Here is a 25,012-nt window from a genome sequence, read left to right as displayed (position 1 = left end):
GAAAAGGACCAAAGAAGGGCTCAAATATTTTAAGATTTCATCAAGGATCGAGCCACCGAAGTCGAAGGAGTTGAAGCTGCTAAAGCTTATCTCAGAAGGATCTAGAGCTATCCGGTCTATTTCTCGTGGAAGAGACATGGAGGCTAATCATAGGCTTGTTATCTCAGATGCTGCTTCTTCGGGACATGCAAGGGAAATAAAGGACATATGGTTGCAAATTGTCACGACAAGCCAACACAAGAAGCCAGAGAGGTCGGAAGATCATCAAATTGACATCATGCCAAGAAGTTCATCAAGAGCACTGTCGTGGATGTTAGCCCATTGCATGTTTCAACAAATAAAGCCATGGAATCTTTGTGGACCCTCATTAATGAGTGTGAACCTGCAACCTTATAAAAACAAAGGTTAAAAAGAATGCTATAAAATAAACAAGTGCAATACACTTACCACCTGTTCACACGCAACAAAACTCGTTAGAAGACAGAGCAAACTTCACGACTCACTGGTAGGCGTCCCTGTTTAGTAAGTGGCACGTCAAACAAGCAAACACACGAATACAAGTCATGCGAAAATAGTTCCAAACATGCCAAACATGAATGCATGTGCAAACAGTAACATGGACATATCTCCCGTTCATGGAACAAGTACTAAACATTTCTGTCGGGCACAATGATGGCACGACAGAAAACATAAATCCCGGTCTTCCTATGGAGTGACAGTCCCATAGGTAAGACACAGGTCCAGGCACGAGCCTCCCTATGGAGTGACAATCCCATAGGCAAGACACAGCACAAATACTGGCTCTTCCATGGCGTGACAATCCCATGGATAGAACACAGTCCAGGTCATACACGGGTGGCACCAGTCTGGCTCCCGTTCATACGACACCATCCTGCTAACACACGGGTCGCACCAATCTGGCTCCCATCCATGTTATGCAAAAAAATACTGGCCCCTTCACATGAGACACCGGCCTGGCCTCAAGTGAACGAGACACAAATCTGGAGATGGACCAAATGGTCGGCCAATTGGTGACATCACCCGGGGCTTCTAAAGAGTTGTCCTCAACTGAAAAGCCTCAAGATATGCCTGCAATAGCTGTGGGTAACTATGATAAGCCTAATGCCTCTTTTAAACAACTACACCTTGTTAGCAGTCATCTCCTGTCTGTACACTATGTTAGGGTTTGTAGGTGTGCCCGTCTGTATTAGGTGTCTTCCATTTTTTCTCACTCTCCATATTTTTTCCCTATTTTTTTTGGAGCTGTGTATGGGCTGTTAGTTGCCCCCAGATGACTGGCCGACTGTATCTATGATGCGTGACTAATCTGGTGCTGCTCGACCCTTTTTCAGTGCTGGCTGACTGTTTCTTTTCTAGCCAACTGGACATTTTTTGGTCGTGGGCTGCTATCGGCTGATTTTGGGCTGTCCGACCAGCAGCCAGGTATGACCCCTTGCCCGCACACTCCATCTTGTATTATTCCAAGATTTATTGGTGTATATAGCAGAGTTACACAAGCTTCTCTCTCTCTTTCATCTGTGTATTGCTCTCTGCAGCAGTTGTCTTCATTTCCGCTGTGCATTCTGACATGGTATCAGAGCCCCAGGTTTCTTGAAGCTTGGAGGCAGTGGGACGTCGAGGGTTTGCTGATTGAGGTGCTGATTGGAGACTGTTTGGGCTGTACGGGACTTGGAGATCAAGTAGAAGGCGGCCATCACCGTTGGACAGCCACCTTGCATTCTATTTGCAGCCTCTTCTTCTTCTTTTTTCCCACCCACCCTCCCTTCACAAGACCTTGTGAACCCTTGAGATGGCAAATTTGCTTGAGATGGCTGAGAAGCACGTGAAGATTCCGACACTCCCCACGTTCTTGGTGGACCGACAGTTGGACGGGAACAGCCTTGAGAACCCTTGAGATGGCTGAGAAGCACGTGAAGATTCCGATACTCCCCACGTTCTTGGTGGACCGACAGTTGGACGGGAACAACTACGGCATATGGAAGGTAATGATGGAATCTGTTTCGGAGTCCTATGAGTTGGCTGATTTCATTGTTGTTGGGGTTCCATGGTCGGAGTTGGAAGATAGGGAGTTACCCTCTATACGAAAGGAACGGGAGGCTCAGGCACAGTTATGGGATCGTGTTAATGCTCGAGTCCGTTCTTTCATCTTCCTCAATTGCACACCACAGGCGATCAATCACATTAAGCATATGACGCTCGCTAGAGGTATTTGGCAACATTTGGCTTCTCTCTACAACAGGGTAACATTGCTCTATGGGACCGCAACACTGGCCAGGTTGTTTGGGAAGGCGGAGTGGAGAATGGTATATACAAACTCTCAGCACTCTCCTCTTTGACAGATACTCAGATGGGTGATTTGTGGCACTTTCGGTTTGGCCACTTGAATGTGGATGCGCTGCAGTGGGCTTTCCAGAACCATATGGTGGTTGGCTTGCCGGATGTTGGCATCAGGCAGGGACACTGTAGTTCTTGCATTTGTGGTAAGCAGCACAAGGAATCTTTTCCGAAGCAAGCTTCCAGGTGGGCTTCGATTTCTTTGGAGTTGGTATACACTGACTTGTGTGGACCTATGCAGACGCCATCCTTGGGAGGTTCTTTGTACTTCATGCTGCTGCTTGATGATTGTAGCAGATTCTGTTGGGTTTATTTTCTTTCACAGAAGGACCAAGCTTTTGCTCATTTCAAGGAGTGGCATGTGATGGTGGAGAAAGAGGAATGAGATCGTCGTCAGCAGGGATGTGGTTTTTGATGAGCATGTTCCAGTCTCCATTGTTGATGAGCCGCCACTTCTTGGAGACCCAAATGATTTTGATGATGATTCCCAGTCGATTGTTCCAGCTCTACAGCCTGAGTTAGTTGAGGAGGTTGAGCCGCAGTTGGAGACGACCCCCCGCAGCAGCAGGAGGCTCGCGTTCTGTTCGAGTACCCATGTGGTTGGTAGATACCCTTCGGGAGTCGGGTGTTTCTGAGCTTCCCTCCGAATGGACCACAGAGGACGGACCTCGAAGATCGCATAGAGTTCATGACAAAAGTCATTCAGCAGAGCTTTTAGAGGTAAACTATGCTTTGATGTCTCGTATCATGAGGGAGCAAGAGCCCACTTCCGTCAAGGAAGCCCTTGCACAGGATACTTGGAGGAAAGCTATGCAGGTGGAACTAGATGCCATAGAGAAGAATAATACTTCGGAGTTGGTTCCGAGGCCGTTGAAACGGTCTATCATTGGTGTTAAGTGGGTCTTTAAGACCAAGTATACGTTAGATGGGGCGGTGGACAAACACAAAGCCAGACTTGTGGCTAATGGTTATGCTCAGCAGCCTGGCATCTACTATGAGGATACCTTTGCACCGACAGCGAGGATGACCATGATTCGGACCGTTATTGCCCTTGCTTCTTCTCAGCGGTGGCCCGTATTTTAGATGGATGTTAAATCTGCGTTCCTTAATGGTGACCTGCAGGAGGAGGCGTATGTTGAGCAGCCTGGCTCCAGGATCAAAGTGGATGGTTTACAGGTTGCGGAAGGCCTTGGATGGTGTTAAGCAGGTTCCCAGGGCTTGGAATTAGAAGATTGATTCCTTCTTTCTACGGACTGGATTTCAGAGATCGGTTGCTGATCGTAACCTATCTGTCTTTCGGGAATGCGGCATGGTCACGTTGATCCTCCTTTATGTGGATGACCTCATTCTCACTGGCGGTCATATGGAGCACATTGCAGTGATGAAGGCTGGCTTGTCAAAAGAGTTTGAGATGACCGATTTAGGCTTACACTACTTGTTCTTGGTATTTGAGATTTGGCAGGCCGAGAGGGGGTTCTTTCTCTCTCAGCAGTGGTATGTCCATGAGTTGCTTGAGGCCTTTGGGATGGAGAACTGCAAGCCTATCACGTCACCGATGGACCCAAACACAAAACTTACAGTTAATGATCCTTGTGAGCCATTTGATGCCTCTCTGTACCGGATGCTCGTTGGTTCATTGATCTGGTTGCTGAACACCAGATTGGACTTGAGGGTTCCTGTGGGGCTGTTGAGCTTGTTTATGCAGATGCGGTTGAAGTCTCATTGGGACGCAGGATTGCGGATCTTGCGGTATCTGCAGGGTACGAAGGATCTTGGACTCTTCTACACCACTGGAGGTGAAACGCGAAGGAACGAGTGCGACTCCAAGGTTGGAGTGACTCAGATTGGGGGGGGGATCCAGACATGAGGAGATTTATATCAGTTTACAGTTTTACCCTCGGCTTAGGAGCTGTTTCATGGAGAAACAAGAGGCAGCGAACTATTGCCTTGTCGTCGACAGAGGCAGAGTACTGGGTTGCTTGTGGTGTTGCTTGCGAGGTTGTGGCTGCGGAGGTTGCTTGGGGAGGTTGGGTATCCACAAAAGGAGCCCACTGTCATCCAGTGGGAAAAAATATGAAGAGAGGAAAAATGGGAAGACACCAAATACGGGCGGGCACACCCACAACAAAGGCCCTGACATTGTGTACAGACAGGAGAGGACTGCTAACCCCCCCTCTCAGCTCTTGGATGTGGAACCAACCTCAGTGAGCTGGAGTACTGCCGGAGCATAGCCTGAGGTAGAGACTTCGTGAAGAGGTCCGCCGCATTGTCCTCCGTCGAACAATAAAGAAGCAAGATGTCACCAGCCAAGATCTACTCACGAACAAAGTGATATTATATCTCTATGTGCTTGGTCCGGGCATGGAAGACCGGGTTCTCAACAATAGCGATACACCTCTGGTTATCGCTATTTTTTTGGAGCTCTGTATGGGCTGTCGGCTGCTCCTAGATGACTGGCTGACTGTATCTGTGATGCCCGACCCTTTTTCAGTGCTGGCCGACTAAACATTTTTTGGTCATGGGCTGCTGTTGGCTGATTCTGGGCTGGCCGACCAGCAGCCAGGGGTCATATAAAATGGCCCCTTGCCCACACACTCCATCTTGTATTATTCAGGGATTTATTGGTGTATAAAGCAGAGTTACACAAGCTTCTCACTCTCTTTGATCTGTGTATTGCTCTCTACAGCAGTTTTCTTCATTTCCGCTGTGCATTCTGACAGACCTCTCCTCCAAATGCGTTATCCTAGTGGTTAGGTTAATCTAACTCCAATTGCTAGCGTGCTTTTGGCTTGGGTTGTAACATCACTGATGTGAATTTTTGTCCAGCGTCTAAACCAAGATTAGCTTAAATTGGCTTGAAATATCCGTCTTCACGGACTGTTTCCAAGTATAGGGATTTTAGCTTGGACTGTTTCCAAGTATAGGGATTTTAACTTGGACTGTTTGCTAGATAGAAGTAAATCAATGTAACAGAGTCCTTACAGAGGAAAATTTTTCGTGTTTCTAGTTCGCATATTATATATTATCTCATATAGCTCCATATCACTGTTTGGACTTTGGAAGCATACTTTATGAGGGCTGAAGACCATAAGCTCATTCCCAAGGTGCAATCAAATTGACCTAGCTTGAGGCATGGCCTGTAAGATTTTTGTGTACTAGAAGCCGTTGCATATCTAGAGGCCTACTTCAAGGATTTCAGTTATAAAATATAACCACGTTTCAGGTTGTGTTCTTATTCTAGGCCGTTCAATGACACATCCTTGCTGAGAAAGATACCCTAAGATCTGCCAGCCAGCAGATTATGTTGCACTACACCAGATAATGTGGATATATGTCAGTTCATGCTTTGAAACAGGTTACAAAACCAACACTTATCCTCAAAGAAATGAGACACTTTTTTAAAATCAGTCGTAGTCACAGCAAGCATGCCAGTTAAAAAGGAACAAGCATGATAGCATACAATGCCCAGCTGGACACTTTCTTGTGTTACAGACGCAACACTTGCATCTGTGTTATATATGCACACATCATTCAACACGCTATGTTGTTGCAACAGTATCTGGTACGGATGCGATGGGAGGAGCTAACGGTTCAGACTAGGGCACAACTAGCTGATTTAGTACTGGGGTTGGTCCCTGAAATTGCAACATCTCAGGATGAATGGTTTTTGAAGAGCCAAACTGCAGCATTGGTGGCTGAGGTATGGCTTCCAGTCCTTTGATCTTTTTATGGGTTTTGAGGCACATGCATTTGACAGTTATGCAGCATAAAGGCATTGTATTTGCTTTCATTTTGCAGTTGTTTGACTGAATCTATGTAGGTTGTCAGGCATGAAGACACGTCCTTGTGGCAAGGTTTTCTGCTCAAACTTACAGAGCTGGCAGCAGTGAGCCCTGCATATGTATGCCTTCTTTGACTGTCTTGATGCTAGCTGAATGTTTATGTGCCAAAGTGTCTTCAAGTGTTTTTATCACCCAACTGTGACTATGGCAGGCAGAGTTGGTTGTCATGGTGTTGAGGTGGCTTCCTGAAGACATAACGGTCTATAATGAGGATTTGGAAGGTTGTTTTCTTAATAACCTCTATGCATTTAAATATAAAATTCAAGTTTGATTAAATGATTGTGCAGGGTGGTAATACCAACTATTATGCTGTGGCAGGTGACAGGCGCAGGCAATTGCTTCATAGCCTAACACAGGCTTTGCCACAAATATTCCCTTTGTTTTATAAGGTAAGTGGTTGTGAAGGTCCATTCGCTTTAGAAATTTCGTTGATGCAAGCTGAAGTGGAGATGCTTTTCGTGCTTAGTAGGATGACACTGAATCTTGATGGATTCTTATGATGACACTGCATCTTGATTAATTCTCTGCCATGTTTGATGAACTTGATGGTTTAGAGCTTTGTGGTTATACATTTAAGAAGTTGAGTGTGTCCATTGTGCATGAATGCTGATGATCCATCAAGCTTAGGAAATTGGCAAGCAAAGCAGGCAAGAATCTAGATTTTTAAGGTGACAGTTGTCAGTAGCAGAGCTCTCTAGTGACGAAGTAAGGTTGATGATATCACCTTGAGAAATGCCAATTACATGTTATTTTCTTGAGTTTTTATTCACATTATATTTTTAAGTATTTTTTAAATGGACCGCACCTCCACCTTTTCAAAATTTAGCGGTGCATTCCGAGGCCGTAGTTGAACGTACTGTACCGAATCGAACTTTACGTAGTTGACAACCATGTAGACAATATTTGCAATGTATATGTGGGGATAGAATATGCGAAATACACAGATTAGGATGTATTGTTGCTACAAGTTGATTTGGTAAAGCTTTTACTGGCTAAACAAAGATAGCAGGACAAGATGTATTTTGGGAAAAAGGATTGAACTCATGAGCTAGCCTATGACCTCATGATTTGGTTAAGGACTAAAGCCTTGGTTTTCAGCTGTGTTTAGGGAGATTCAGAGAAGGACTTTACACATGCTCTGTTAGAAACCAACTTAGAAACCAACTGGAGACACAAGACCTAGTATACCTGACCGCTATGGCCCTAGTTCTCAAATGGCAGGATTGCAAGATAAGCCAAGATCAAGAACCCAAGCTTCCCCTTCTTGTTGAGAGTCCTCTTGTAGCCCAGAGGGTCTGGTAAGTGAGCACCACCAACAGTGACTAGAAAGAAAGAAAGAAAGATTTTATTAACGTCTTCCAAAAGACCGAACTCGGCCTATGAGACAAATCGGAGTACCTGTATGGGGTATCCTCTGTCATCCCAACAAAATAAAAAAGCACTGAATAAAAAAAAGCTGAATCTGGGTGTGGAGGGGATGGAGCTCTACTACTAGGAGAATGCAAAGCTATATGCATGGAGTATACAATCATGATATGCAACCTAGCTAGCTCCATCCTGTACCATACTGGGGGTATAAAATGGTATACATCAGTGAAGGGGGTGTCCACAGCTCCCTGAAGAACATGCCTGGGTGTGCTCTGAAGCGAGCCAGTCGCTCCGCACCCTCTCTGTGAAACTGAGCTCTGATCTCTGTCATCTCTCTCTGGTATAGGCGTGGTGTTCGAAAGCCAGGTGTCCTCTGTCTCCTGCGGGCTCTAAGTGTCTCTGCTCTCTGGGGAGTAATTCCCTGCCGTGTAGGGGCTGGGAGGGGTATGGATCTCTGAAAAAATGTAGTAATCTGTGTCTGCCGCCCCCCCTCTGGAGCTGTCTGAGCCTGTAATAATGTCTCTCTGTGGCGCTGTATGTCTAGAATGTATCTCCCTAGTATGCGCTGGTCTGCTGCCTCAAAGATCTGGCGTAGGGAATGTGGCTCTCTGAATAAAATGGGATATCTCTCTCTGATGGCTGTATATGCTCTGCATCTGCATACATAATGCTCCTCACTCTCCACCTCCTCTCTGCACAATCTGCATACCCTCTCCTCTCGGGGGATCCGTGCTGCTCTGCCAGTCTCAATCTCCAATCGGTGTGATGAAACTCTGAGCTGACCAATAGCCACTCGGGATCCGTGTGGTAAAAAGCCCTCCATGTATCTAGGCCTCTCTATAAATCCATCATCAGTGATACTCATGAAGTGATCTCTGTAGTATAGCATCTTCGGTGGAAGAGGCTGTGTAGGTGATATCCATGTCTCTCGTGTATAGAGCTGCCATAGATCCTGTCTCAATACTCTGTTCCTCTCACTATGAGAGAGTTGGATATGTGGTGCATCCCTGTCATACTGGAATGGTGGTAGATGATCCATGTCTAGGCCATGCTGTGAGAACCAATGTGTGACCTGTGCATACCATGATCCTCTGTCTCCTGCCTCAGCCAACTGTCTAGATGCCTGAAAAGCTCTGTATGATAATCTGTCTTGTGGCATCTCTCTGAATCTGTCTAGCAGGCATATAGTCTGAAATATGGCCTCTACCATCATAGGAGGCGCAGCAAACTCTGCTCGGATAATGTCATGAGGTACTGACGGTTTGCTGCGTATCATGCGTGCCATCATGAGGGCCTGTGGTCTCTCTATCTGTGTCCACCAATGGGTAGCAAGGCCTGGTGCCCATACTGCTGCTCCATACATCAATGCCGGTGTGACTAATGTGTCAAATAGCCACCCCTTCGTCCGGGGCTCCTGAAAATGCGCCTGGTGGCACTGTCTCTCTAGCATAGCCAATGCTGCATATCCCCGTGTCAATCTAGCTCTGGCTGCTGAACCCATGGTAAAGCGTGTGGCTGCTGCAGAGAAGGTAACCCCTAGGTACACGTATGATGTCACCACCTCCACCTGGCATCCGGCGAGAGTGAATGTCAGCTGACTCCTGCCCTGTCTCGATGTATGAAAGACCATAACCTTGGTTTTCGCAAGGTTCACAGTAAGACCCCTCTGTGTGCAGAAATCATGGAGTGCATGTAGATGCTGCTGTAGCCCACCTGGGGACTCAGACACTAATACAATATCATCAGCATAGAGCATAATATGTACTGAGGTGCCTGCTAAATCAACTCCATCTCCGCCTCCCCGTGTAATGAAGTCAGCCACCTCATCAATGTATAACCCAAATAGCGTGGGGGAAAGTGGGCATCCTTGCTTCACACCAATGGTGCTAGCAATAGTCTCGGACATACCTCCTGGACATCTGACTCGTCCAAAAACCTGCTCATATAATGCATAGATGCCCCATGTCATATCTGCTGGTATGCCAAGAGACTGCAGGCGCTGAAAGAGCCTCTCTCGTGGTACTGTGTCAAATGCCTTGCGGAAATCCACAAAGCAGCAATAGAGCTTTCTCTTCCTCACTCTGGCCTGATCAATCATACATCTCAAAGTGAATACATGGTCAGTGGTAGAGAAAGCTCTCCTGAAGCCTGCCTGCCCTGATGAGCGTAAACCTGCTCGCTCAGCATATAAGCTAAGCTCCTGCTCTAGCACTGCACCATAGAGTTTGGCCAGCACGTGGCCAACCATAACCGTCCTGTAGTTGCTCGGACTCAACGTTGATGTGTGCCACTGAAGTAGCTGCTGTACTTGGGAGTTCCTATCTACTTGCATGCTGGGCATCCTTGGTGACTATAGGTCGTTGCCCATCACTTCTAGCGTACCTGTAGCAGCTTGGGCTGCCCGGCACACTAAGGAGTGGATGGTTCTCTCTGGACAATATATCTGAGAGTCACAACAAGGGGATTGTGCAGATTTACACACAGAAGCTTTCTCACACATTGAATAATGCATGCAAGTTGACAAGACACCACCGAGGAGTGAACAATACTTGGAACTCATGACATTAACCTTTCAACAGTGTTATAGGGCTACTCGCTGCACAGTGTACACTCAGCAGTGGTCACAGTGAGATAGTTCGACACATGCTCTGTTATCCGACTGCAATAACAATGACCCAAGTGCTCAAATGGCAGGACTGCAAGCAAGCACAGAGGGAGAGCGAGGCTTTTATTTCAGGTGAATGCGCGTGGCATGGTGGAGCGAAGTGGGAGAAGCGTAGCGATAGGTGAGACTTATGATGGGCAAGTAGAGTTGATGTTGGGTGAGTAGAGAAGGAGAGTAATAACGCGAGGAGAGAAGACGTGGAAAGGAAAAGCAATGAGGGAGTGGATGTTGGGGGCGAGGAGGGAAACGTGGCAATAGGGGGAAACTCAATGAAGAGGGTGATTAGAAGGAAACTTTAGCGATGAGGTAGAAGGAGGGAGGAAGGCGATCAGAGAGGAAAGAAAGAAAACAGGAAAAGAGGCGAGGAGAGAGAACGGTGGAAGGGTGGTCTGGGAGGAAATATGTGAAACGTGGTCAAGGAGAGAACAAGAGGCTGCCTGAGAGGAAATAGGTGGAAAGTGGGAGAGAGAAGAAAGTGGAGAGACTGTCCGAGAGGAAATAGGTGGAAAGTGGTATAGAGTAGAAAGGGGAGAGACGGTCCGAGAAGAAATAGGTGGAAAGTGGGAGAGAGAAGAAGGTGGAGAGATTGCTCAAGAGGAAATGCGTGGAAAGTTGTCAAGGAGAGAAGGTGGAGAGATCGTCTGAGAGAAGAAAAGTGGAAAGAGGGCGATGAGAGAGAAGTGGAAGAGCCATCCAAGAAAAGAAAGTGGGAAGGGGGCGATGAGAGAGAAGTAGTGGAAGGGCCGTCCGAGAAAAGAAAGTGGAAAGGGGGCGATGAGAGAGAAGAAGTGGAAGGATTGTCCGAGAGGGAGGCAGATAGGGTTTCTTGATATGTTTTATCTGGGGTGCTGAGGTGGCGAAGTGGTGACGGTAACTGAGTGATTGTTTTTTTTTGAAAGGAGGTTTCACTAAAAATCAGCCCAGGCACCTTGCCGAAAAGCGTCGAAGGATTGGTGTGTGTGCAACACAGTGACCGGCCATGGGTGTCCAGCGTGACGAGGGTAGTGCAGCTGGTGGTGATTGGCTCGGTGAGATAAATACAGCTGACCGACAATGGCACAGTGGCGATGAAGAGGGTCAGCTTGGGAATGAGCAGGTGTGCACGGTTGAAGGGGTATAATTTTGGCACGAAAGAAGTGAGATAGGTGAAAAGAGGAAGAATCAAATAAAATAAGGAAGAAATGTATAAATAAAGGAAAAAGAGAACATGGAAGAGGGTTCGGGGAAGAGTGGAGAAAAACAAGGACCTTGGCATGTCCTAATTGCGCGCCAATAAAGTGACCGGCCTCCATATGACCTTTCTTTTTCGGCAGTCGGTGCATTCGATGAACTTGATCTTTAGCATGATCAACTTGCACTCTGTGACAAGCAAGGCCCTGTGCTGCATGCAGCCAGTAAAGGATCTCCAAGTCCTTGGAATAACCCTTCCTGTGTGGGCCAAAAGTGTGGCTTGGCAGAAACTGTTAGTGAAAAAATCCTTCTAGGCTTTCCAAGGAGGCTGCTGCACGTTCTTTATGACCTGCATATGATCAATTACACGGTTTCCTCCAGTACCTTATTTTGAAGTTCATTTATGATACAAAGCATATGCTTTTAATGAAAAAATAATCATCATTGGTGGTGAAGCTTTTGGGAAACTTTTCTTGCTGAATATCAGTCCAGGTTATACAACAAAACATTATCTTTATCATATATGCATCTTTCACCGAAAAGTGATGAAATCTTGCAAATAGCTAACGATTTTTGTCCTCAATTAATGCTACTAATTTTTGTGAAGTAATAAAAGATTGAGATGGCTATGCTCTTTCAAAATTTGTTTCCATTGAGATGGCTATGCTACAAAAATTAATAGCATTAATTGAGGACAAAAATCATTAGCTATGTGCAAGATTTCATCACTTTTCAGGGAAAGATGCATATGATAAAGATAATGTTTTGCTGTAACCTGAACTGATATTCAGCAAGAAAAGTTTCACTACCAGTGATGTATATTTTCATTAAAAGCATATGCTTTGTATAACAGATGAACTTCAAAATAATGTACTGGAGGAAACCATGTAATTGAACATATGCAGGTCATAAAGGACTTGCAGAAGCCTCCTTTGAAAGCCTAGAGAGATTTTTTCTATTGGCCAATCACAAAGAAGACTTCCCATGACTAAGTGTCTTATCTAGAAATTTGCATGCATGGAGCAAGAAACTTACAAGCAACTCCGTACCAAGAGCCACAACATCTCCAATTTCAGCTTCCAAGAGCCCTTACCAAGGCCAATGAAGTTTATCTAGGGGATATGTTTGTTAATCTGCGCAGGTCATAAAGGATTTGCAGCAGCCTCCTTCAAAAGCCTACAAAGATTTTTTCTATTGGCTCACTAGGATGACTAAGTGTCTCTATGTAAAGGTAAAATTGATAGATAAAAAGTTAAGGGAATACTCATGCCTTTCGGAGAAGTCACAAGAACAAAATCATGACATTCATGGACGGTGGTGGATTGTTCAGCAAGCAAGCTTGGTTTATTGCATGCAAGAAGACACATAAAAAGCTGCCTTCTTATTGATGGAGCATATCTTTGCATTGCATGCTATTTCAAATTCCATAGTACTAGATATACTCTTAAGTTTGTTGGTAGGAGTGTCCCCACACTCCACAAGACCAAGAAGGGCAAGCTTTGTATCCAAAGTTGTCGAAGGGTATTCCAGGTAGAAAATAAGATCAACAGCAATGTATTTCTGAAGCCTTGTATAGGTCAAATACTAGATGATCCATCTATGGAAGATCTATCCAAGGTGGTTGATGAAAAAGAAACTTTGGAGTCAGAGATAGTCTTGTGCCCACCTGCCCCGCCACTCCACCCCCCTCCCTTCCTATTTTAAAACAAGATACTTCTTTTTTTTTTTTCGGGAAAAAGATCCTTCTATTAGTTAATGAAAAAACAGCCACAATGGGCTAGATACAATCCCGTAGGGCTAGATACAGGCTTGCCTCATGGATGGGGCAGGAATCAAAAAATCATAAGGGAAGAGACACTAATCCTCTGGCTGGCCTCTTATAGAGCCTAGTGGCAATAACTGAAATGGAGGGGGAGACCCTGTATGGCTAGCTGTTCTTGAAAGAGAACTACATCTGAGAGGGGAGGGGGCATATACAGTCTTGTTCACAAAGAAAGGAAAGAAAAAGAGGGAAAGTTCTAAGAACTATCTTTCTGTTGTTGCCTTATGAATGCCGATTTATTTGTAGATTATCGAGCTTTTCTGGAAGTATCTGAACAAGTATCTAGTTGAGATAAAAGGGAATGATCGTTACAAGGTCTATTTCATAAATGTGGTGATGAATCGAGTGATATCGTTTCAAGATTTATGTTTTATTACCCATTTATTTTTTCAAATATTAAGTTTTTATTTTTTTATTTTCATATAGCTGTTTGATTAAAAGAGCAGTAGTGAATTGAAGGTTTTTATGGAGTGGCTGCTATTGGGAAGCTATCTGTACAAGCTAGGGGCCTGCTTGAGTGGGGGACCCTTTCTCCTGAGCTAGATGTTTCTTTCTGCAAGGGGCTGGCTTACCTGTGTCATAGTTTTCCTACTTGTGCCTATCTTGTCTGTCTATATTGTTCAGATTAATGTAAAGAAGCCTTGTCATTGAATGATCACGATTCTTCTGTTACAATGTTCTGTAGATGCTAGAGCTTCATTTTGGTGAAGCTGTGAACTTACTACAACAAAATCAGCTGGATGTTGCAAAGCAACACGCGGCTGTGGTCAACGCAACACTTAGTGCACTTCTGGCGTATGTGGAGTGGGCACCTGTTGATAAGATAGCTGAAAATGGTTTAATTGAAGCGTAAGTGGGCATTGAAAGCTTTTTAAGAAGATTTTTGATCATGACCAAATTCATTTTTTCTGCTTTGTAGGGTTTTACTCAGTTATGAACAGAGGTTTGTGTTTTAGCTGATTCAGTTTAGGCTTATTTATGTCTCTTTGTTGCAGCATGTACACACACACACATGTACGCATGTACACACATTAAATATATTTAACAATTAATCGTTAGGGTGTTGTTCATGTTCACAGCTGCGGATTTTTGCTGAATACGGCAGAATTCCGTCTACGGTCTAGTGAAATTATGAAGCAAATTGCATCAAGGTGTACGCGAGATCCTTTTTGTGTACTTTTTGGCAGAATATTGAGCAATGAATTGTAGAGAATGCTACATTTGTGCTTTATGTTAAAACTACACATAACATTAGAGTTCCTTAGGCTTCTGCATGAGTTGGCAACTTGGTGGCATGCTTTTGCTTGAAGATTCTTACTGAGCTGACATGTTTCATCTTCATCAAATTGCAGAAGAAGACCGGTGGACGAAAGTGCCTTGGCATACGATATTGCCTTGAGACGTGTTTTTGAAGTCTTGTCTGAAGCATCTAGAGGAATCCAAAACGGATCGTTTGTGTGCAACGAGGATGACTCAGAGTTCGCAGAACATTTATCTGAGGCAATGGTTGCCCTTGGATCACAAAACCTGCAGTGTTTTGTGGGACTTCAGGATTATCTTACAGTGTATCTCCAGCAGGTAATATCAGTGCGTTATCCTTATACGCTGCATCGTGCTTACCATCAAATTTGTTAAAGTTGACATAATTTGCACCTACTCTGCTCATAGATGCGAGCTCTTTCTTCTTGGTAAGGTGGCATAGGAGTCTGGAAGTGCTTTGGCATGCGCTCCTGACATTCTGAATCTTCCCCTTCATTTCCTCAGTGAAATCCCTTTGCCCGTGCAAAAAAAACCCAAATAAGGGCACCACACGAAAGTCTGCGAAGGTCTTTCATGGCTACCAACCTTGTACATCTTCCTGGGAAGACTAGAGTGATGTACTGGTGTCCTCCTTCCCCACGGTTAGGAGTGGGAACTGCTGATGACCCTTAGTCTTCCCACTTGCCGTTGTTCAACACTGTCCAGTGTTGACAGGGAAATCCTACTCTAGTGAGCTTTTGGTATCGCCAATTACCTCTAATTATGGGCAGGCTCTTTTTCCTTAAATTTGTCTGTGTTTAAGTTGGGACATGTGTGTAACTTCTTCTTGCATTATTATCCCCTCGTCCATCAACAAAATTTTTGCTACATCAATGGTGTCACCTGCAGCTATCCCTGGTTTTTCCATGACAATCTGTTCCGAACCCTTGTTAGTATGTTGGAACGGTTGTGCTATTATGCTCAAGAATTTGTCCTATTGATTGAGCTTATGTTTATCTTGCATTGGCAGCTTACAAGGCTGCCAAATGGGACCTAATTTTGTCCACTTGATCCGTTAGAGTATCAATCTCATTTTGCCTGGAACCTTTATGCAAAGCAACCTTCTGGTACATGCTCAAGCTTTCTTCTAGTGCCGTTGTGAGGCGGAAACAAGGAAACAAACACAAGGCCTCTATAGCCTCCCGACTCACAAACTTTGAATATAACAACAAAATGGGGGCACCAGAGACGATATCATACACGTCTCACCACATCTCTCTCTTATCTCACACAAACCAAAGAAGAGACAGCTTCAACGGCTCACACATCTCATTATTAAGGCCTTTTATCTGTCGGCAAGGCTAAGCCACTCAAATATCATCAACACAAACCCTATTTGTCCATTTACAAGGGGTCATCCATCACACATAGCTTTTTATCAATTGACAAAGCTTCAACCCACTCTTCCTCGCACTCTCCTTCTATATCACACTCACACTGCAATAACACTTCACTCCCCAACACATACGCACGCACCCTATTTGCTCCACATGCACATATACACTCGTGAGCTACTGCTGGCTGTTCCGGACACACACCCGCGCTCACCTCTTACTCAAGACCCACAACATCCCTTGTATGCCTACTGCCCTTGTGGCTTAGCAAACAACTCACACACTGCTGCCCAAAGCATTCTCTTGATCACACACCAGAGGCCCCTCCGCCCAGTCAGCTGCCTCCTTCGCTGCTCTCTTCACTGACAGTCGACCCGCCGGCTTGTTCTCTTTGTCTGCTGCAGTTGGCGCCCGCTCATCTCCCCTTCGCTCTTCCTGCTGGTCCCCAAGGCGATTCCTTGCCTAGTCGACGCCAACAGCTTCGCTCCCCTTAGCTCTCTGTCTCTCTGTGCTACCAGCAGCCACAGCGAACTAAACTTCACCACCTTCGCAACGTTGGCCACTGCCGGCTTCACAACGGACACCACCTAGCGGCGCCTTCCATCACGAACTGGCCGCTCTCTCTTCGTTGCGCTCCAGCCATGCGCACCGCCCAACAAGAGCCCGTCCTTGTCAGCCTTTCACGCACACAAAGGGAATCTCCTCTCCTTCTCTGGTCGCTCACACAAGAAAAAAACAAACAAGCGTCGCTACAGCTTCTCTCTCCCATGCCATACTGCAATGCTTATTTAGGCCTTTATCAAGATCTTTTGAGCACCGGAATCCACACACATACTACGTCTCATCACCATGCCTATCATGCCCAACCCCTCTGCGATGTGGAGACATACGGCCATTCCAAAAATCTGCACCAGTACATCCAAGACACCCTCTTGACCAATAGAAAGCTCATAGCATAAAAACTTCAAGTCTCAAGCACCTGCTCCCAAGAAAAATGCATGTACTAACTCACTGCAAGCCATTCAGTCTGTACATTTGCCAGAGCATTCAGGGCAAAGTTTTATTGCAAACCATGCATCCCATATGTACACGGACTCAAAGCACCTTTACAGAATTTTGCCTGACATACTTTGCCCAACCCCCAGCCTGCTGAATCATTCATGATCAGCAGTAAAAAGCATTTCAAGACCTAAATCCATATCCAAAGACTGCCCATCATTGGAAATCACATCTTCTAACACTGCATCCTGTACAATCACCATCAAACGTGCATAGTACTTCTTCAGCCTGTATCCATTTACCCTGGAAGCATGCAAAGTCCCATCTAAATCTGCCAATTGATAGGTACCATTTGCAAATCCTTGCTGCACCAAGAAAGGTCCCTCCCACTTAACTTGAAATTTCTTATGAAAGGAATTATCAAGCCTGCTATTATAACGTAATACCAAGTCATCCTTCATAATTCCTTTGCGTTTAATTTTCTTGTTGATCTTCTCCAACGTCCTTGTCTGCATATCCTCATAATGCTTCAAAGCATTATCCCTGTTCAGCTGTGCTTCTTGTAAATATAACAGCCGCTCTTTAAGGGCATCTTTAGGCTCTTCCAAAAGCTTTTCCAACATTTTAACAGCTGGTATCTCCACCTCAATAGGCAATAAGGCTTCTTTCCCATAAACAAGATGAAATGGAGTGAAACCAGTACCAGTCTTAATTGCTGTCCTGTAAGCCCACAAGGCAGCAGGCAACTCCAGATCCCAATTCTTGCCTTGTCGCTCCGTCACCTTAGATAAAATCTTAATCAATTCACCATTGAAACGCTCATTCAAGCCATTACATTGTGGATAGTAAGGTGTGGTAAAACTGCGCGATTGATCTTCATCTTTGTACACAAATAGTCCATAAGCTCTGCCCTGAAACCTGGACCCTGATCAGAAAGCAATTCCAATGGCACACCAAACTTACAACAAATATCCTGATATATACAAATTTTGCCACTTCCTTAGCAGTAATTTGTTTCACTGCCTTTGCTTCCGCCCATCTAGAAAGGTAATCAACTACAGTCAAGATGTAGCACTTCCCTCGGCTGGTAATAGGCAATGGTCCCACAGCATCAATTCCCCATTTTTAAAAAACATCATAAGCAAGAATTGTCTTCCTCATTTCAGGCCTTAATATCCGTCTACTATGAGCTTGGCATTGTTTGCATGACCTGCACCAATGATTAACGTCCTTATGTACACTTGGCCATACATAACCTTCCTGCAATACCTTATGCAAAGTAATCTTTGAGTCAAAATGTCCACCGCATGCTTCTTCATGGTTCTCCTTAAGAATTTTGTAGATTTCTTCCTTCCAAGGTACCCGTCGCATTATCAAGTCAATTCGCTTCAAATACAAAGCATCACCAACCATCACATACCTTGCAGCTTTCCTGATGAAACCATATATTTTTGATTTTTCAATACCACTAGGAATCATCCCTGTTAACAAAAACTCCTCAACATCCTGTAAATTCTCCGTGCCACAATAAAATGATGCATGAGCTTTAAGAACAAAAACTTCACCAATCTTTCCCTGGGCTGCTTCATGAGCTTCTTCATTATGGCCCCGATCCACATGCTTAAGACTCCAAGCTTCAAATTCCTTCAACAAGCTTTTAATCTTGAAACACATTTCTTTGAGTGAAACATTCTTTGATTTCCAAACTCCCAACACCTGTTTTACCACAAGCAATGCATCACCTCGAATGCGAATCCTATGTACACCATGCTTCAAACATATTTGCAATCCAACTTCCAAAGTCAGATACTCCGCTTCATTGTTGCTATGTGCATCCACCTTAACACCCTTCTTAAAAACAAGGCAACCCTGTGGATCATAAAGCACCAAACCTCCTGAGGCTGCATCATGGCTTTTCCTGTAGGAACCATCAAAATATAATAAGTGTGCATTCACCAACTCAACCACATCCTCAACTGGCTTCTTGATGATCTCCTCCTTTATAAGAAGAGGACTCTCCTTATATGTCAATAGATCAGCTAAGGTAGCCCTGGTACTCTCTTCCACCAAGAATGAGAAAGTAAACTCCTGCAACTCAAGCACCCACTTCATCATAGCCTTAGATAAATTTGTGCCATTTATCAATTGAGGCAAAAAAGTGTAGCTCGTCAAAAACACAAAGGGGCGAGGCAACAAGTAGTGGCGGAACCGCCTACGTGCATACATCACACTAACCATAACAAGTTCCACCTCTGATAACAACCTTTCTCTAGCAAGTTTTACCCTGCTAGCACAGTAGACTGGTTGCATATAATGTGATTCTTTCCCCTTCTGTAACAACATAGCTCCAATTGCATCTTCACCTACTGAAGGGTTGACATAAAATATCTGTTCCCAGTTAGGCGCCTGCATTGTAGGAATAGCACCCAATACCTCTTTCACTTTTTGGAAAACTACCTCGCACTCCTCCGACCAATGTAAAGGATCATGCTTTGCTGCTTGCTGCAAAGGATATAACAACTGTGAAGATAGAAAGATAAATCGAGCCATATACTTCACCTTTTGCACAAAAGTAGTCAATTGCTTTGTATTCTTTGGTGTAGGAAGAAGAAGAAGAGACTTGACTTTATCAGGATCTGGATCAATACCATTCTCTGAAACAACATGGCCCAAGAGCTTTACCCTCGGTTGAGCCAAAAAACACTTTTTTGGATTTAATTGACCACCACACTCATCATAACGCTGAAAAACTGTAGCCAGCCTATCACAATGCTCTTGCCTGGAGCTGTATATACAAAAATCATTAATAAAATCTTTGACAAACTTGCCCAAAAAAGGAGATAATACCCAATTTGCCCTTTTCTGATAGTAGGCTGGCCCATTCGTCAATCCAAAAGGAAGGACTTTGTAGCAGAAACACCCCCAAGGTGTAATGAAAGTCGTCTTGCGCTGATCTTCTTCTGCAATCTTTAACTGAAAATAACCTGAAAATCCATCACAAACACTGTACCTTTCATAGCCAGCTACAGTATCCAAGATCTCATCCAAAAAAGGTAGGGGTAAGGATTCTTTTTTGTAGCAGCATTCAAAGGCTTGAAATCCACACATATACGCCACCTGCCATCCTTTGGACTCACCACTGTAGGACTTACCCACTCAGCTGTGTCCACTTGTGTAATGAAACCTGCACTCAACAGCTTATCAACTTCCTCTCTCAGGGCCTGCATTTGTTCTCATCCCATCCTGCGAAGCTTCTGCCTAACTGTTTTTACATCTTTTTTCAATTCAATCCTCAAATCTGGCCCTTTAAATCCTCGAATCTCCTTATAAGAGGTGATAAACAATTCTGGAAAATGAGACAGCATATTAACATATCTAACCTTTTCTCCACTCGAGAGATCCGCACTCAGCATTCCTTCAATCAGCTCCTGCTTCTTCTTCACTTCTATCTTTGGCTGCAGTAATTCCTCGATCACTTCATACGACCCCAACGTATCTTCTCCCTCAGTACCCACTTCATGCACTTCTTTATCTTCATTACCTTGTTGCTCTGATATTAGGAAAGCCACATCTGCTTCTTCTTCGCTAGAAGTAGTAGTCGATGAATCCATCTCTGATTCAGAAGTACTGGTGGTAGTTTCCTCTTCACTCGAATCCTGTGGCCTCTCCCACATATCATTCAAAGATCTCCTACTATGCATCTCAAAAGATTTTTTATTACCCCGCTTATTATGCAAAGAAATGGTCCCATACCTCCAGTCTTGTACTGCACCCACCACTCGCAACCAGGGTCGTCCAAGAATAATTGGAAAAGCACCAAGACCCGCAGGCATCACATGAAAATCTACAGTAGCTTTGACATTAAAAGCTTCAATTTCCAGCTCCTTTACCATACCAAGACATTTTCCCTTTTGATGATTAGCCATCCTGATTCGAAAACCAGAAACCCCAGACACCCTCAAGCCTGACTGCTCCACACATGATTGAGTAATCACACAGATTTGAGCTCCTCCATCTATATAGGCCTGACCAAGGTTCCTACCTTTACTCCACACCTCCACAATAGGGCAAATATCTGGAAGCTCTTCTAAAGATAGTACTTTGACTGACCTCTTCTCTGACTCCTTTTCCATTGGATTCACAAGTCCCTTCCATTGTCTTCTCAATTTTGGCACCATCTCCACCAACTGCCCAAAGGTGATGTTGGCCTTCCTGTTCACTATATCAGATTTCAGGTTATAGCTGGTTTGCCCATCCCCCAGTGGGAAGTCTGACACCTGGAACCTTCTACGAGGATTCCGTTTTCTTTTGGCTTTCACATCTTCTCCTTCGTGTTGCTTCCCCTTCTTACGGCTGGGTCCAACCACCATAGTTACCACGCAACGTCGTTCCGCCTTCCTGGAACGCCGGAACGCCGTTCCGGGCGAAGGCACGTTCCCGGAACGTCGGAACGTTCCGCATTTTTTTTTTTTGCGGAACGTTTGTTTTGCTTGCAGAAATGTATGTTCATGTCTTGGGGGAGCAAATATTAGGAAGCATATTTGGCTATCCATATACAAAAAGTTACATTTTTTTGTGTCATATGCTGACATGTCATATGACGTGGCGTTCCGCGACGTTCCCGATCCGCTCCCGTTCCTGTTCCCGCTCCCGTTCTAGCATCCGACGTTCCTGGAACGTTCCCGTTCCGTGGTAACTATGCCAGCCACTCCCTTTCCTTCTCTTTCATCCGTTGTGCGCTTGCCAACGGGCATCACATCCCCTTCTTCTCTTACCTGAACATTCTCCAGAGTAACAACATTCACGACCTTTGCCTTCCCCTTTTCCTCAGCTGTGATTCCACTGGGGCCTGCTTGATCCCTGATATCAATACCATAGTCGTTTGACCTGTCAGGTAACTGTGAAGGTAGTGGGTACATATCACCACCCATTCGCTGAGGCTTATCACAATCTGTACTTAGATGACCAAGCTCACCACAATTCCAGCATGTAGGGATGAAACGACGGCCCCTACCACGACCACGTCCATACCCTGCCTGTCCATCTTTCCCTTCTTGATTATTGCCTCTACCTCTACCACGTCCACCACCTGTACTTCCCATTAAATTTAAGCTCAAATTCTTCATAAGATCGACCATCTGTTTCATATCTTGTCGCAATCCCTCATCAGAACCTACAGGAACCATAGGTACTCCTTGACTAGCTTGTGGTACCATCTGCATAGCCTGGGCTTCAGCGGGCTTCATCCTCTCAATCACTGCATTCATAGGTGTAGCCTCCACTCTACGAATCTTCGGCTGTGCTACAACTGGAATCATCCCCAGCTGATTCATCCGTTGCAACTTCCAATCCTTTGATTTGGCAATCTCCACCGCATCCTCATAAGACCTGGGCTTCTTTAATTCCACCTTCCAGCAAATACTCCTCTTAAGCCCGGCTACAAACTTGTTTTTCTTCATCATGTCAGGGGGTACCTGGTCTTCCCCTAAAGCCCTGCATAAAGTCTCCCACAACAAAGAGAATTTCTTCACATAATCATCAATTGATTCCAACTCACCTTGTGTCAGCATGCCAAACCTTGTCGGGGTCTTCTACCTTCTTGAACCTGTTGCTAAGTGCTGTCTTTAATCCATTTTCCGTCATATCGATACGTGGAACAGCAACCCTCAATGACTCCTCATAAGCTCTGTACCAGGTCCTTGCATCCCCTTTCAAGCAGATGCTCAGTAGCCGCAACACCTGTACCGACTCATTGATATGGTTGCTTATGCACGCAACCTCCATTCTTTCAAGGAAGTCTGCTACATCTTCATTAGGACCACCAAAAAACTCTGGATAAGACATCATTTTAATCCCCAAACTTCACCTTAAATCCCAAGACAAACACCTTCCCTGAAACCCTCAACTCCTAGGGCATACACCCTTGTAAACTGAGAAAAATACCTGAGCTATCCTCAGTGGGGGCGCCAAAAAGATGTGAGGCGGAAACAAGGAAACAAACACAAGGCCTCTATAGCCTCCCGACTCACAAACTTTGAATATAACAACAAAATGGGGGCACCAGAGACGATATCATACACGTCTCACCACATCTCTCTCTTATCTCACACAAACCAAAGAAGAGACAGCTTCAACGGCTCACACATCTCATTATTAAGGCCTTTTATCTGTCGGCAAGGCTAAGCCACTCAAATATCATCAACACAAACCCTATTTGTCCATTTACAAGGGGTCATCCATCACACATAGCTTTTTATCAATTGACAAAGCTTCAACCCACTCTTCCTCGCACTCTCCTTTTATATCACACTCACACTGCAATAACACTTCACTCCCCAACACATACGCACGCACCCTATTTGCTCCACATGCACATATACACTCGTGAGCTACTGCTGGCTGTTCCGGACACACACCCGCGCTCACCTCTTACTCAAGACCCACAACATCCCTTGTAGGCCTACTGCCCTTGTGGCTTAGCAAACAACTCACACACTGCTGCCCAAAGCTTTCTCTTGATCACACACCAGAGGCCCCTCCGCCCAGTCAGCTGCCTCCTTCGCTGCTCTCTTCACTGACAGTCGACCCGCCGGCTTGTTCTCTTTGTCCGCTGCAGTTGGCGCCAGCTCATCTCCCCTTCGCTCTTCCTGCTGGTCCCCAAGGCGATTCCTTGCCTAGTCGACGCCAACAGCTTCGCTCCCCTTAGCTCTCTGTCTCTCTGTGCTACCAGCAGCCACAGCGAACTAAACTTCACCACCTTCGCAACGTTGGCCACTGCCGGCTTCACAACGGACACCACCTAGCGGCGCCTTCCATCACGAACTGGCCGCTCTCTCTTCGTTGCGCTCCAGCCATGCGCACCGCCCAACAAGAGCCCGTCCTTGTCAGCCTTTCACGCACACAAAGGGAATCTCCTCTCCTTCGCTCTGGTCGCTCACACAAGAAAAAAACAAACAAGCGTCGCTGCAGGTTCTCTCTCCATCCTCTGCACTCTCCCAAAATCCTTAGTCTCCAGGCGGCAACCCCGTAAGCTTTTTTTTGTAATCCGCCTTTTTTCACACAAAAAACCTCCTCTCCCTTAGCTCTCTCGCTCTAGAAGTATCCTCTGTCTAAGCGGCAACCGCCCTCCAAACTCCTTTCGCCAACCTTCATGAAGATTTCGCTGGCGAACAAGCTGGCAACCAAAGGAAGCGCCAGGTGGCTCCTTTGTTACTTGCCACTTGGTGGTGTTATATATATATATATACTTTTTTAAAGGTGGTTCCCATGCCATACTGCAATGCTTATTTATCAAGATCTTTTGAGCACCGGAATCCACACACATACTACGTCTCATCACCATGCCTATCATGCCCAACCCCTCTGCGATGTGGAGACATACGGCCATTCCAAAAATCTGCACCAGTACATCCAAGACACCCAATAGAAAGCTCATACCATTAAAACTTCAAGTCTCAAGCACCTGCTCCCAAGAAAAATGCATGTACTAACTCACTGCAAGCCATTCAGTCTGTACATTTGCCAGAGCATTCAAGGCAAAGTTTTATTGCAAACCATGCATGCCATATGTACACGGACTCAAAACACCTTTACAGAATTTTGCCTGACACCGTGTTACAAATTTACAAGTAGTAAGGCAAAACCAAGCAGAGAAAGAAAAGACTGTGTGGCCTTCTAGGATTAAGCAGGAAAGGCAGACTTTGGTGTTGTGGTTTGCTGAGGAGGGTAGAGGCTGCCTTTGCAGGATGGCAGCAGCACAATTTGTGGGCACAGAGCAGGGGATGTGGGACGCGACAGTGGGAGGGTGGATAAAATTAAAGTTAGCTAACAGGTGCAGGGTGCATATGAGGTGTAGGCATGTTGTAAGCAGAGGTGAGCTTTGCGTGCTGATATCTTGGGAGGACATCAGCAGGCTGAGTACTCCGGATTGAATTTTTGATTAACATCAATTATGGATTCGTCTTCACAATAATGTAGATAGTGAAGTTCAGTTTGTTGAACTTAAAAACAATTTCAACACCACAATTACGAGGCTTTCACTTTCTGTGTGCATAGTACAGCTAAACAGTTATCTTTTCTTTCATGTTTTGTGCATCTCCCCTATGTCTATCTTTTGTTTGTTTTTCCCAAGAAAAGATTCTTTATTAGTCATTAAAGA

At 45.1% G+C, this 25,012-nt stretch overlaps 1 protein-coding gene across 3 annotated transcripts in view; it reads left to right on the top strand.

Moving 5' to 3' along the window:
• The window catches only part of LOC147620003 (ARM repeat superfamily protein), a 90,429-nt gene that overhangs the window by 34,184 nt on the left and 31,233 nt on the right, over positions 1 to 25,012 (top strand). For 2 of the 3 annotated variants that reach the window (XM_086772127.1, XM_086772126.1), the window contains 7 exons: positions 5,912 to 6,055; positions 6,176 to 6,256; positions 6,349 to 6,418; positions 6,516 to 6,586; positions 13,908 to 14,071; positions 14,302 to 14,373; positions 14,575 to 14,800. In XM_086772127.1, coding sequence (XP_086628253.1) covers positions 5,912 to 6,055; positions 6,176 to 6,256; positions 6,349 to 6,418; positions 6,516 to 6,586; positions 13,908 to 14,071; positions 14,302 to 14,373; positions 14,575 to 14,800 — 828 coding nt within the window. Of the gene's footprint in view, positions 1 to 5,596; positions 5,711 to 5,911; positions 6,056 to 6,175; positions 6,257 to 6,348; positions 6,419 to 6,515; positions 6,587 to 13,907; positions 14,072 to 14,301; positions 14,374 to 14,574; positions 14,801 to 25,012 lie in introns of all 3 variants that reach the window. The other variant, XM_086772128.1, reaches the window with a different exon arrangement.

This window comes from Cibotium barometz, chromosome 32 (genome assembly GCF_041138505.1).
Source record: "Cibotium barometz isolate CiBa-2024 chromosome 32, ASM4113850v1, whole genome shotgun sequence".
NCBI lineage: Eukaryota > Viridiplantae > Streptophyta > Polypodiopsida > Cyatheales > Cibotiaceae > Cibotium > Cibotium barometz.
Note: the sequence above shows the minus strand (reverse complement) of the source record. Positions and strands in the feature narration are given on the sequence as shown.